The 15,000-nt window shown below is 42.2% G+C and overlaps 1 protein-coding gene across 3 annotated transcripts in view; it reads left to right on the forward strand.

Moving 5' to 3' along the window:
• LOC143022421 (putative cytochrome P450 6a13) overlaps nucleotides 1-15,000 on the forward strand; it is a 127,927-nt gene that overhangs the window by 21,570 nt on the left and 91,357 nt on the right. The window contains exon 1 of one of the 3 annotated variants that reach the window (XM_076180611.1): nucleotides 5,190-5,378. The exons of the other annotated variants lie outside the window; for them this stretch is intronic. Coding sequence (XP_076036726.1) covers nucleotides 5,316-5,378 — 63 coding nt within the window. The 5' untranslated portion in view covers nucleotides 5,190-5,315. Of the gene's footprint in view, nucleotides 1-5,189; nucleotides 5,379-15,000 lie in introns of those variants that run through there. 3 annotated transcript variants of the gene reach the window in all.

Below are 15,000 nucleotides of genomic sequence, written 5' to 3' on the forward strand. Positions count from 1 at the left end.
AAGGTGAATAAAATCGATTTGCGTTAGCCAGGATAAAGATGTTAAAGGTGGCACTGTGCTAAGGATGGTTACGTTGTGACACAAGGAGACACGTATGACCCGGCATTGTGTCGTCATCTGGGATGACCGAACGTCAGCCTCGACGCCACGATCGCTGCCACCCGAAGAGGAAGAGATCGTGGAGACTATGATCAACGAACGACGAGACCAGTACTTCGAGACCTACACCGTCGCCATCGAGGACCTGGGCCGACCTCGCCGCGGTGCCGGGAACGTCTCAAGAGGAACTTCGGCCATCAGGTTCAGCCATAGTACCTACTTAAGGTACGACCCGGAGCGGGCCATCGACCCTCTGGCTAAGAACAGGAAGACTTCGGTAAGGGAACTCCTGAGGACTGTTGCGGACCAAGTGGAGGTCTTCTTCAAGAGGATCTTCGTCCCCTCTCACGTGGGATTCTACACCCTTGAGGGACACGATACCGATGTCGAGGGGCCTGGAAGTGGGACTTATAGACAAAACGAAGCAGATACTTGTTGAAGAGGACGACAATAAAGAACCATTTTGAACAGGATTAGAGACTCTACTGAATAAACAGCGCCATTTCTTATAGCGCTGGACTTTCCGTATCGAATGAAGAAGAAATATTTTGCAGAGCTCGAACTAACTCGAGAACCTGCTGTAAGTTCTCGAACTTCTTCGACTGAAGAAGTCTCGAGAACGGGGAAACCTCTCTTCTCTCATCAGGTTCCCCTCGGCTGAATAAAATCGTCTGGTGGCAAAACAAAGTTGAACAAGATATCGAGTTTGCTAACTGAGAAAATTTTTCAATTTTCTTTTTCCACGACTGAGTGAAATTGCCTGACATGAAAATGATCAGTTTAGTAATCTTGGCAAAAAGTTAGACACAACTTCCTTCTGCATTATAAGATTATTAGCTTTACTTGCTTCCATAAGTCCTCCCCAAAGTTATGATTTAAAAAAGATATATATAAATATATATATATATGTATATATATATATACATATATACATATATGTATATATTTTTTCTTTATATATATTGTATGTGTGTGTGTGTGTGTGTGTGTGTGTGTGTGTGAGTGTGTGTGTGTGTGTGTGTGTGTGTGTGTGTGTGTGTGTGTGTGATTCCCCATGGTCTTGGATCTTGGATCACGTGTTGGACTCGTGATCGACAGTTATTTCCCTCCTGGAAGAAAGCTCAAAGCTCTTATATGACCGATCTATGGGTAATGTTGTTACCTTACACGCACACACACACCCAACTTCCCGCCCACGAGAGTTGGAGTAACGACTCGCAGCTCGGCGATACTGAAATCATTTCAGCCCTGGGCGGGGTTCGAACCCGGACCTTCGTAGTGGCACCCGGGGACTCTACCAACCGCGCCATCAAGTCGTGTGTGTGTGTGTGTGTGTGTGTGTGTGTGTGTGTGTGTGTGTGTGTGTGTGTGTGTGTGTGTGTGTGTGTGTGTGTGTGTGTGTGTGTGTGTGTGTGTGTGTGTGTATGTATATAAGGATACATAAAGATTTAATCATCCAACCATTCAATCGTTCAATTAATCACCCAATAAATGAATAGAGAAATAACGAAATAAGAATATAATAAAAATATGCAAAGAAATAAACAAATATGTGAAACAAGTAGATAGAAATGAATAAATAAAATAAGTTGATAAGTAGATGAATAAATTAATCAATAAATTAATTAATCAATTGATAAAAGAATAGATTATGAAATAAGTAAATGAAATAATACATAGGTGAATAATTGAGTAAATAGATAATCAAATAGATAGTTAAATAAATGGATTAATAGATAAGTAAATGATTATTAATAAATGAATAAATTGATTAGTGCACAATAACAAACAAATAAATATTAAAAACATAATAAATCAAAACATTCTCTGCCCGATCAGGACCGCAATAACTTGCCATAGACGGCCCCCCATGCTCACGACGTCACTCATCTGGTCGTGTTCGTGGAGTTCCCATGGGCAGGCGGCCGGGCGGGCAGGCGGCCGGGCGGGCGGGCGGGTGAGTCCCCTCTGCCAAAATGTGGACGCGTGAAATCTTACTTGACTTAAGAGACACTTGGCCGAATGAGATTTGAATGATGAAAGAAATGCGGACCTTGTGACCTCATTCCCGTAGGCCTCGTCGAGGGAGTGCCGTGGGCAAGACGGCTTCGAGGGCGACAGGACTGTTTTTTCGCGTCGGAGGACGACCAGAATGTTGTCGAGATCAGCGGGAACAAGAAGGAGAAAGGACGAAGAAAGGAAGTAATAAGAAGTCGGAGAAGAAGAAAATGGAGAGGTAGGAAAAAAAACAGAAGAAAAATAGAAGAGGAAGTAGAAGAAGAAGAAGAGGAAGAGGAATAATAAGAAGAGGAAGAAGAAGAAAAGGAGGAAGAAGAGGAAGAAGAAGAAGAAGAAAAAGAGGGAGAAGAAGAGGAAGAAGAAGAAGAAGAGGAAGAAGAAGAAGAAGAAGAAGAGGAAGAAGAAGAAGAAGAAGAAGAGGAAGAAGAAGAAGAAGAAGAAAAGAAGAAAAAAGAGGAGGAAGAAGAAGAAGAAGAATAGGAAGAAGAAGAGGAAGAATAGGAAGAAGAAGAGAGAGAAGAAGAAGAAGAAGAAAAAGAAGAAGAAGAAGAAAAAGAAAAAGAAGAAGATAAAGAAAAAGAAGAAGAAGAAGAAGATAAAGAAAAAGAAGAGGAAGAAGGAGAAGATGAAGAAGAAACCCAATCCTATCTGAGTAAGATCAGCATTACAAGTCGTTGCAGTCGGAAGGTACTAAATAATACTTCCACACAAGTACATTAGAAACAACATGATGACAGAGGAGCCTGCGAGGGTCGGGAGGGGGAGATGGATGTCTAGTGTTAACGAGATCAAATGCCCCGACGCGACCTAGGAGGCTCTTGTCAGCCTGGAAACATGAACGGGGTGATAATAGACAAACCATGTGAGCCTTATCAGGCCCTAGGCGTTGTTTACGCAATGCGTGTTATCCGCCCAAGACTGATACAAGAATGTGACGTCGGTTGTCTGTAGAAGGGAACACGCTCATTGGGATCCTCCTCCTGTTTTTTTTTTTTTTTTTTTAATTTCTTATCCTGGGGATCGTTGGGGGAGGCGATCCCAAAAGGAATCACGACTTAAACCACACACTCTCCCCCCCCTCCCCCAACGCTCCCCCTCGCCCTCCCGTACCCTTGACCCCTGACCCCGTTTGAGCAGAGATAACAGATCGACCGAACATGTCACTTTTTTTTCGAGAACTTGTACTACTGTTTTCGTTACACCAAAGTGTAGCGGCTCATTCCTTTGTCCATATCCCGTCCTTATCTTTAAAGAAAAGAATACGGGCAATTGCGCATTTTCATTCGGGAATTCCCCGTTGGAAGGAAATGGGTCTTCCAGAGGGGATACGCGAAGTGAAAAAAAAAATAATAAGAAACCTGCAAGTACTCCGATTGTTTCACACACACACACACACACACACACACACACACACACACACACACACACACACACACACACACACACACACACACACACACACACACACACACACACACACACACACACACACACACACACACACACACACACACACACACACATTTTCAGATTCTGATCTTGGTGGAAATGTTAAAATCCTCCACTAAAATCCTAAAATCCTAAATCCTAAAAGTCCTTAATCCTAAAAATCCTAAAAACCTCCACTAAAATTCTAAAATCCTAAAAACCTCTACTAAAATCCTAAAATCCTAAAAACCTCCACTAAAATCCTAAATCCTAAAATCCTAAAATCCTAAAAAGCTCCACTTCTCAACCATGTTTCCATTATTTATATCATGCCTAGATTTCATTTTTTGACGTTCGCCCAGGTTTTCTGCACTCGATCTCGTGAACACTGGAATGAATAATTCTCTAGACAAAGTATCCTTCGCCATAGATGCCCGGTCGCCAATCTCATAAAGAGAAATAGTCTTTCGCAGAATTTATGATTCCCTATATGAATGTGCCATACGAATACACTAGACTGGAAGAATGCCCCAAAGATCTTCCTCTTGTTTGCTATGTTGGTACAAAAGAAGAGATAAATAGGACAATATTACTAAACACGAAACAAGTAACCACAAGAAGCCACTCATTTCTGATGTCCACGTATCCCAAACCGCGCCTTCTCATTACCATACAGACTGATGCATTCGGGACATTGCCCACTTCGGGTCAACGATCTGGCTGTCAGTCCACCCGAGGAACCCGAGGAGCCATCTCACGGAGCACCACCAGAAACCCACTACCCCTCCCAACAACGATGAGTTTCTAAGTCCAGAGTCGGCTCGAGGGGCAAGGTTTAGTAGTCCCCCTCCCCTCCCCAACACACACACATATATTTGTGGTATTCTGTCTCATACAACACACACACTCATAAATGTACACATAAAGGGTAGGGTATTGGTTAAGCCCCAGCCACACCAAGCTTACGACCTGTTTCCAATCACCTTCGACGGTGGGACTTTTGTTTCTCTCATGGTTAGAGCCAAGTGGCTATTCCATGATCATCTTCATGACGGGGAGGAGGGTGAGATTCATTCCAATTGCAGCATTGTCTTGAATTCTTTTTTTAATAAACAGAGGAACAGCACAAATCAGCCTGTTCGCCGGTGGTCTAAAACAGATCGTAAGCTTGGTGTAAATGGGACCTTAGGTAACTACCTAGTCTGCTTGTAGATGAGGTACAGGGGTAACGACCTCGTCATTTTGGAAAACGCCCCCACCAACGCCATCTAGGATACACAACGGAAGAATGAAAAAAAAAACGTAGCTTGGGCGGTACACCTCATGCAGAGGAGTTACATTGGATGGCAATCCTACTGTTCTTTTAATTAATAGGAATTGTATTTTCCATCACCAAAACACTGATTATTCTTACGCTCCTTCCGAAGACACTGGACGAAACAACAAAGCCTGATAACCGTAAGAATTACGCAACGTTAAGAAAAAGAAAACCTGATTCTGCTGATTACTCGTCTCACTGGGCACTCAACTCAAAAATCGTTGTGATAGACAACTTTGGCAAGAGCAGAGGCCGCCATCCGGCAAGTCATCGCTTGTCAAGTAGACCGTCTCGTATCTCCGAGTCTTATCTCCACGGGTCACCACTGCACCCCGCGGCGATGCATCAGACGTGCATCCTCGCCAGGCCTCTGGGCATTGCATCGTAAACACGCCGAGTTACAGGACGTAAGCCCAAGTTTGAAGCGAACACGAGGGAGAACTCGTCTGTCATGCAGGGAGACCAAGTGTGGCTTCAGAGGACGATCGGCGTCTCGAGCCTGACCGTCATCGGCGTAAGTACCCTTCCCACTGACCCGTTGTTTTTTTAGTTGAACGCGTAGACTGTCTTAACCTTGTCGGTACGATGATGCCTCCCTAGGCGTCATGAGGCGTGTGTATACGAGAATGCCGGCGTCAGTCTCTTGATTACACACACATATATATATGTATATATATATATATGTATATATATATATATATGTATATTTATGTATATATATATGTATATATATATGTATATATATATATGTATATATATATATATATGTATATATATGTATATATATATGTATATATATATATGTATATATATATGTATATATATATATATGTATATATATATATGTATATATATATGTATATATATATGTATATATATATATGTATATGTATATATGTATATATATATGTATATATATATATGTATATATATATATGTATATATATATGTATATATATATATGTATATATATATATATATATATATATGTATATATATATATGTATATATATGTATATATATATGTATATATATATATATATATATATATATATATATATGCTAATAAGACCAGGGGTACGTGTGTTCACTTATGCAAAGTAGACCACCTGGAAAAAGAAACTAACGCAGCAGAGCGCTTTCGTATATTTCATCTTCAGTGCATCTTTTGCACTGAAGATGTAATATACGAAAGCGCTCTGCTTCGTTAGTTTCTTTTTCCAAGTGGTCTATTTTGCATATATATATATATATATACATATATATATATATACTGTATATATATATTGTAGTTGTACATGAGTTCTCCCAGGATTCTGCGAACTGGTTTAATCACGTTTTCTGTGTTTATTATTACTCAGAGTAAAAGAGAACAAGTAATAGATCAGTGACTTTATATTTTATAATGCGAGTAGAGTGATGAATCGTACATATGGCAGCCTATGCAGCACCACTCGACACGAACATTTAGATCCAAAGATAAAACACAGCGGTCCTCGGTTTCGGGAAGGAGGGAGGAGGAAGAGGAGGAGGAGGAGCAACCCTCCAAATACAGCAACCTTCAAACCTTCGAACCTTCGAACCTTCAAACCAGTTCCAAATAGAGTAGTGCGACCTTCCAGCTAACACCTTCCTTTGGCAGTTCTCGTTCAAACGAAGTTTTCCCTGTGGAGCAACACTGCCTTAACTTGTTACATCTTCGTGCCCCGTGGCATCCATCCAATTATCGCCTCAAAGCCAAGTTTCATCATTTTCTCTCGTCACTAAACTAAACTTCAATCATGAGACACCCACCAGTCGTTTAAATCAACCTTTTTTAAAATATTTCTTTTGTTATATGCCGGACACGGAAATTCCTGGTACATCATTCTTTCTCCGTATGGAAACGGAACAATAAATGTTAATGGCTTCTCTGCCTGACTGCAAAAACCCCACTTCTTTTCGTAGGAATACAAGTCTGTTGTCTTTGTTGTAGTTCTAATTGTATATAGACCTGTTGTAGTGTATCACAGCAACTTCTGTGCCTCACTGCACAGTTGAGGGAATAAGTTCTTCGATAAGTCCTGGTGGGCCATCCTGCTATCAGGTTGCAGAGTCGAAAGAAAACGTAAAAGTTCGTCAGAAATTAATAAACGAAGTCTCTTATGTACCTCTGTCGCCTAGACAATCACTAGACCAGAGTTGGGCGCGTTCCTCGGTGCGTTCCTAGGTGCGTTCCGCTTTAGTTTGGCCGCGGTTAGCGCTCCCAAGCTCTTAAAGTAATACAGGTGCCGGTACAGTATGTGGCCTACCTTTTGGATGTGGCCTACGAAATTTTTCTTTGGTATAATATGTGGCCTACCGGACTTTTATTTCGGTATGAACCTGTCTCTTAAGCTTTAATAGTTTGGGAGCGCTAACCGCGGCCAAACTAAAGCGGAACGCACCGAGGAACGCGTATAGGAACGCGCCCAGCTCTCCTCTAGACACCCTACCCAGTGAATCTCTCTACATATGAACCAAAGCCCTTACGATACCATCCCACTACAACAGACCTTCATTCACCAACTGCAAAGCTAAACTCTCTTTACTAAAACAACTGTCCATTATCGAACGGAAATGATGACTCATTTGAGTCCTCAGTGACATCAGGAAAAGAAAGCGTCAACGACCATCCCAGACCAAATGATTCGTTTAGTGTAGTTGTTCCCAATCGGTGTGCCGCGGCACCAAAGATTGCCGCGAGATCAACTGAGGGTCCCGCCAAAAATTCAGGACAAAAATCATTTTCGTATTACCGACTCTCTCTGTCATCCATTTTTGTTCATTAAAGCAGCATCAGTGTAAAGATGAGTATTTTCATATTATCCAGGGGCAAAATGTTGTTACAATGATGTTGAATCAATAAAATATAGACAAACTAGAATTTAGATTTTCTGATAAGGGTGCCGGGGACTTCTGAAAGGCTTGGCAAGGGTGCCTGCCTCAAGCCAGAAAAGGTTGGGAAGCACTGGTTTCGTGATTTAGTTCTGATTAGCGTCTCGCGGCGCTGTTTTGCCTCATGGAAGTCTCTTTGTCGTCAAAGAATGAAAACCATGACGACGACTGACGCCTTCCGGTTTGTCGAGTGTCGTTTAGCCTCAGAGGGCCACACGTGACCTCAATTAACCTTTCCAAGGTGGAGAGAAAAATTTGTGGATGATGTTCTTCCTGGTGGCAGACGATTTTATTCAGAAGACTTAAAACCAATCCGATTCTGTGCTTCACTTTACGGACTTTGTTATGGTTAACGTTAAATTATTTGGTTCAGATAACGACAGGACAAAGTGTAGAAGAGGTTAATAGCCACAGTATACCTTTGAGGCCATAACTAGCTCGGATGTGGAAAAGATAAATAAAATAAAAAAATAAAATAAATAGATAAATAAATAGATAAATGAATAAGGTAAATATATAATGACAAATAATAACAAACAGAAATGAAAATAATTCATAATAAATAAACAATAAATGAATAATACAAAATAAACAGGAGGTGCCAAGATAAGAGGGAGGGAGGAGGGTGGAGGGGAGTGGAATATATAGGAAATGGAATGGGTGGGAGCGGTTTTATGCCTTTTTCTTTTTGGCTACCCCCCGTGTAGGGGGAAAAAGCCTTTGGTATATGTATGTATGTAAACAGATAAATATAACTAAATAAATAATAATAGATTACTAAATGAAATAAAATAAGATAAATGGATGGCATTACAGCATATCGCTCAGGTGTTTATCTAAACGAATCTTAAAACTTCGAAATGTACTACATTGCACTGCCTCTGCAGGAAGTTTACTCCATTCATTTACTACACGGTTGGCGAAATTGTTTCTACCCACTTCAAAATTAACTCAGAGGGAGAGATTCGTGGAGCACTGTGACGTAGACGCGAGCAACCTGGTCCCAAGGGCGTGTGTATAGTGACCTACCGAATTTGACCCTTTTTCTCATTTTTCACATTTCTGCCTTTGGCGTCCGTACCTTTGGCCTTATCGGTGTCTATGTGCAATCGGCAGCAGCCCTGGTGACCCTCCACCCGGAGCAAGTCACCAAAATGACCCCAAAACGAATAAAATTCAAAGGGGGGTATCCCACGGAATTTGCCACTTTTCAGATCATTGTTGTAGTTTATTTAAATCTTCCTGAATATCTAATTGGTTTAAGTGGTCATTTGCCATTCCGTGCCGTTTTGTATCATCAGCAAATTTAGAGAATATATTTCCAAAATGACCCCAAAACGAATAAAATTCAAAGGGAGTATCCCACGGAATTTGCCACTTTTCAGATCATTGTTGTAGTTTATTTAAATCTTTCTGAATATCTAATTGGTTTAAGTGGTCATTTGCCATTCCGTGCCGTTTTGTATCATCAGCAAATTTAGAGACAACAGATTTCAGTCCTTAGTCTGTATCATTTATATATATTATGAATAGAAGTAGCCCAAGAACGGAACCCTGAGGAACTCCACTTGTATGAATTTACCATCCAGAAGTTTTGCCATTTAGAACAACTCTGTTTATGATCGTTTAGCCAATTTCTAGTCCAGCTTAATAGGCTACCACTTATTCCGTGTGGGGACGATATCACAAGCCTTCGCAATGTCCAGATATATTTAATCTGTATTGTTCTTTTGTCATAATTTGAGAGGACTGTGTTATAGAATTCGAGTAGTTTAGTCACACAAGAACGTTTCCGTCTGAATCCATGCTGGCTATCATTTATTAAACAATTACAATCTAAATGGTGTTCAATAGCATTTCTGATGATAATTTCCATCATTTTTCCTACGATTGAGGTCAAGCTTATAGACCTTTAATTCATTGCTTTCTTTTTGTCACCCTTTTTGAATATGGAGGTAACGTTAGCTAACTTCCATTCTCTTGGGACATCTCCGGATATGAATGACTTTTTTTTAATAATTTGTGACGGAACAATAACCTCGGTTTTTATTGCTTTTAGTATTCTTGGATGCCAACCGTCAGGCCCTGGCGTTTTATCAACTTTGAATTTATCTATACATCTTTATTTTTTTATTTATTCTTTTTACAGTAGTAAGTTTCCCGTAGACTTATCACAGACTTAAGTTAGGACTTCACTTTGAGGCATTTCGTTTACGAATACTAAGCTAAAATAGTTGTTTACTATATCACACATTCTTTCATTCAAATGTTCAAGTTAACCGTCAGCAGATGATGGTAGGCCAATGTGGTTCCTAATAACCTTTTTATCTCTAATGTAACTATAGAATTCTTTGGGATTCTCTTTGAAAGAGAAATTCATATAAGATTTATATAAGGAAAGAATATTTTTAAGAATATCACCGTTACTTCTTTCGTAATTCCTTTACGAATACTAACGAGCTTTACCGGAATTAACCAAATATATTCTGTCTCTTCCCTCCACTCTCGATTAAACCTCTAACCGTAGTTTGTTCTGAACTCTCTAACTGCTTTGGGAGTATTTCTGGGAGTCCTTCCGGTGGCCACGGGGTCAACCACCATTGCGTGAACTCCAAAGTGGGAGTAGGAGGCGGACTCCTTTTGTCGGGGGAGTACTGGTTAGGCTCTCTTGATACTATGTGAGATTCTCTCTCTCTCGCTCTCGCTCTCGCTCTCGCTCTCGCTCTCGCTCTCGCTCTCCTCTCTTTATCTCTCTCTCCTCTCTTTATCTCTCCTCTCTTTATCTCTCCTCTCTTTATCTCTCCTCTCTTTATCTCTCCTCTCTTTATCTCTCCTCTTTATCTCTCTCCTCTCTTTATCTCTCTCCTCTCTTTATCTCTCTCCTCTCTTTATCTCTCTCCTCTCTTTATCTCTCTCCTCTCTTTATCTCTCTCCTCTCTTTATCTCTCTCCTCTCTTTATCTCTCTCCTCTCTTTATCTCTCTCCTCTCTTTATCTCTCTCCTCTCTTTATCTCTCTCCTCTCTTTATCTCTCTCCTCTCTATCTCTCTCCTCTCTTTATCTCTCCTCTCTCTCTTTATCTCTCTCCTCTCATTATCTCTCTCTTCTCTTTATCTCTCTACACTCTATATCTATCTCCTCTCTTTATATCTCTCCTATATTTATCTCTCTCCTCTCTTTATCTCTCTCCTCTCTTTATCTCTCTCCTCTCTTTATCTCTCTCTCATCTTTATCTCTCTCTTCTCTTTATCTCTCTCTTCTCTTTATCTCTCTTTCTCTTTATCTCTCTCTTCTCTATCGTTCTCTCTTTATCTCTCTCTTCTCTTTATCTCTCTCTCTCTCTCTCTCTCTTTCTATCTATCTCTCTCTCTCTCCCCCTCTGTCTCTCTCTCTCTCTCTCTCTCCACTCTCTCTCCCTCTCACTCTCTCTCTCTCTCTCTCTCTCTCTCTCTCTCTCTCTCTCTCTCTCTCTCTCTCTCTCTCTCTTCCTTTCTCTCTCTCTCTCTTTCTTTTTATCTATCTCTCTCTCTCTCTTTTCTCTCTCTCTCTCTCCTTTCTCTCTCTCTCTCTCTCTCTCTCTCTCTCTCTCTCTCTCTCTCTCTCTCTCTCTCTCTCTCTCTCTGTGTGTAATTATGTGTGATTGAGTGTGTATGTGTGTGTGTGTGTGTGTGTGTGTGTGTGTGTGTGTGTGTGTGTGTGTGTGTGTGTGTGTGTGTGTGTGTGTGTGTGTGCGCACGCGCGCGCTTGTATCTAAATGCGTTCGTTTTTGCGCACCGTCCTTTCCTTTATCTACGGCGATGTGCCCAACATCCGCACCGTAAAGAGGACACTATGGACGGAGGCAATGCCCTTCCGCAGGAATTCTGCAGATAAAAAAAAAAAAATCCCCAAATCGCATAAACGGGGACAATGACAGTGAGTGATAATACGTTCGCGAAACGTCTTATCGAGAGGCTCGAAAATGGGTTACGGGCAGTCAGCAACGACTCAAGAAATCTAACCCTTATCATCCACAATCACACCTGACTTGCATTACCCGCAGCGGACACTTGCATACTCGAGCTTTCATTGACGCGTTCCTCACCAAAGCAACATTAACGTGGGTGATCTAAAATCGCGAAGGACGTAGCGTAAGTACCTTTTTGCCAGGAAAGTGGTCAACTGAAATAGGTTTGAGAGAAGTTATGTAAGGACTCAGTTCCATCAAATAATGCAGGTTGACTTTCCCCACGTCTCGTATTTTATGGGAAGTAAGTTCTCTCTGCCAACAGGGAAGTAGGCAGATGCATTCAGGAGGGGAAGTGAGGAAGGAAGGAAGGGGATAGAAGAATGCAGAGGGGAGCTGGTTCGTTCTTGGTAGACGGAAGCGGAAAGGTTCATCTTGCATAATGTCATCAGGGTCCCACCTACTGTTCAATGACCTCCCCCCCCCCCCGGCCGCCGCTGACGTACGAGAGGGGCTGACGGGAAGACTCACCTTCCTATTGGTCAGAAGTGGAGGGAGGGGGTGACGTCGTGGCGTGGGTGACGTCACAGGAGTAAGTATTTTTCTTCTCTTTTGTCAACGTTCACTACCCCCGTGGACGGAAGACTCGAAGTCGTTGAACCTGAGGTGTCGTTGTCCACTTGAGGGAGAGCGTCGGGTCCTGGTTAGCCTTTTGGCCGTCGATCGACACTTTGGGTTGCGTCCACGTTCCTCCTCAGATCTTATTCTGATCAACGCAATGCTCTTTTATTCACTCCAGGGTCTCCTAAGTAAATGACCGTTTTACCTCTTCTGAAATACATCTGCAAGCGTGGTTCTGAAGAGAAGAAGTAAGAGTTTGTATAAAGATGAAGCCAAAGCAAACAACATCAAATCAGCATTAGGAAAACTGGAATAATATACTGTATATCTCTCTCTTTCTCTCTCTCTCTCCCTCCTTCTCTCTCTCCCTCACTCTTTCCCTCTCTCTCTCCCTCTCTCCCTCTCTCCCTCTCTCTCTCCCCCTCTCTCTCTCTCTCTCTCTCTCTCTCTCTCTCTCTCTCTCTCTCTCTCTCTCTCTCTCTCTCTCTCTCTCTCTCTCTCTCTCTCTCAACAAGCACACACATCTGTACCAAGGTGTGTTTATCATTTGATCTGGAAACGTCAGATAATTTCATTCTACTAAAAGCCAAACCTTCACAGACGACCTTTCAAGGTCCAACCGATGATCACTTTTTTAAATTTGAAGGAGATTTCTTTAGATAACGTTACTGGGTAATAGGCCTATGGTTTTCCAATCTCGTAGAATTACGTACTTTAATATTTTCCTCTTTTCTTTTTTATTATATTATCACCTTGCAATAAAAGATCTGATAACCCGGTATTTAATTATAATTGAATAGGATAGTGGTAGCAGTAGTGTTAGTTCATCTTCTGCCCTGTTTTCTTAACTGTAGCTTAGTATAGTAAACACAAACAGCCTCGTTAGGGCCAGTAGGCCTGCTGTTGTTTGTTCTTACTTTGTCTTCCTTTGTGTTCCTTTGACTCCACGGCAGTCCTGGACGCCCTCTACCTGTAGGTGATATGACGGGTAAATCGGAGCAGGTGACAAAAATGACCCAAAATCCAAAAAATCTCAAAGGAGAAACCATATGAATTTTGCCCAAAACCCGAAGGTGACCGATTTGGTCCAAACTTACCTCACAGGTAGACAGTCAAAGTATCAAAGTGAGGTAGATATGAACAGCCTTAGCCCAAGGGTGTGGCGGTGGCACCACCTCCAAACTTGGGCCTTTTCACCCAGTATTCACTTTTGGGCCTGTGGCACCCATACCGTATCCCTGAGTGGTGTTAAATTGGACTCCACGGCAGTCCTGGACGACCTTGACCTGTAGATGATATGGCGGGTAAATCTGAGCAGGTGACAAAAATGACCCAAAATCCAAAAAATCTCAAAGGAGAAACCATATGAATTTTTCCCAAAATCCGAAGGTGACCGATTTGGTCCAAACTTGCCTCACAGGTACAAAAACGGACAAAGTACAAAACAAGGTACACATGAACAGCCTTAGCCCAAGGGCGTGGCGGTGGCACCCCTTCAAACTTGGGCCTTTTTACCCAGTATTCACTTTTGGGCCTGTGGCACCCATACCGTATCCCTGAGTGATGTCATATTGGACTCCACGGCAGCCCTGGACGCCCTCGACCTGTGGGTGATATGGCGGGTAAATCGGAGCGGGTGACAAAAATGACCCAAAATCCAAAAAATCTCAAAGGAGAAACCCCATGAATTTGGCCCAAAACCCGAAGGTGACCGATTTGGTCCAAACTTGCCTCACAGGTAGAGAGTCGGACAAAGTACAAAGCAAGGTAGACATGAACAGCCTTAGCCCAAGGGCGTGGCGGTGGCACCCCTCCAAACTTGGGCCTTTTCACCCAGTATTCACTTTTGGGCCTGTGGCACCCATACTGTATCCATTTCGTCAAGATTGTCATTCTCACGAATTTCATTTTTCTCCCGTCAATGGTGCCAAGGCCCAGCCCAAATGTTCTACATTACTGAAATTGCTGAAATGAAACAGAAGCTGATAAATTTCAGTCACACGTGAGCATCCAAGAATGCGCTGCATATGTTTGACTGATAGGGGAGCGATTATGAAGGAAATGCGTACACTGGACGGCGACTTCGTTATCGGGGATTATCTTGTATGACATGACATAAGAACTCGGGTTCGAAATGCCATAGACCCGTGTCAAGCACCGAAAGAGATTTAACTTGGTCAGATGTCGAGGTACTCGGCAGTTTCAAACGCCACTAACATGCACCCACACAAACACGCACATACACACACACACACACACATACGAACAAACACACGCACACACACACACAAACACACACACACACACACACACACGAACACACACACACACACACGAACACATACACACACACATACACATACACACACACTCACACACACACACTCACACACACACAAACACACACATACATACACACAAACACAAACACACGCACACATACACACACATGAACACATACACACACACAGAAAGAGAGAGAGAGAGAGAGAGAGAGAGAGAGAGAGAGAGAGAGAGAGAGAGAGAGAGAGAGAGAGAGAGAGAGAGAGAGAGAGAGAGAGAGATTACGACCCCCACGGGCCTTGAGACACACAAAACACAATTTACCTTCGTTATTTGTGATCCTCGTCTGTGGACCCACGCAAATGGAAACG

Source organism: Oratosquilla oratoria, chromosome 44, assembly GCF_046742065.1.
Source record: "Oratosquilla oratoria isolate Oo_2021 chromosome 44, ASM4674206v1, whole genome shotgun sequence".
Lineage (NCBI taxonomy): Eukaryota > Metazoa > Arthropoda > Malacostraca > Stomatopoda > Squillidae > Oratosquilla > Oratosquilla oratoria.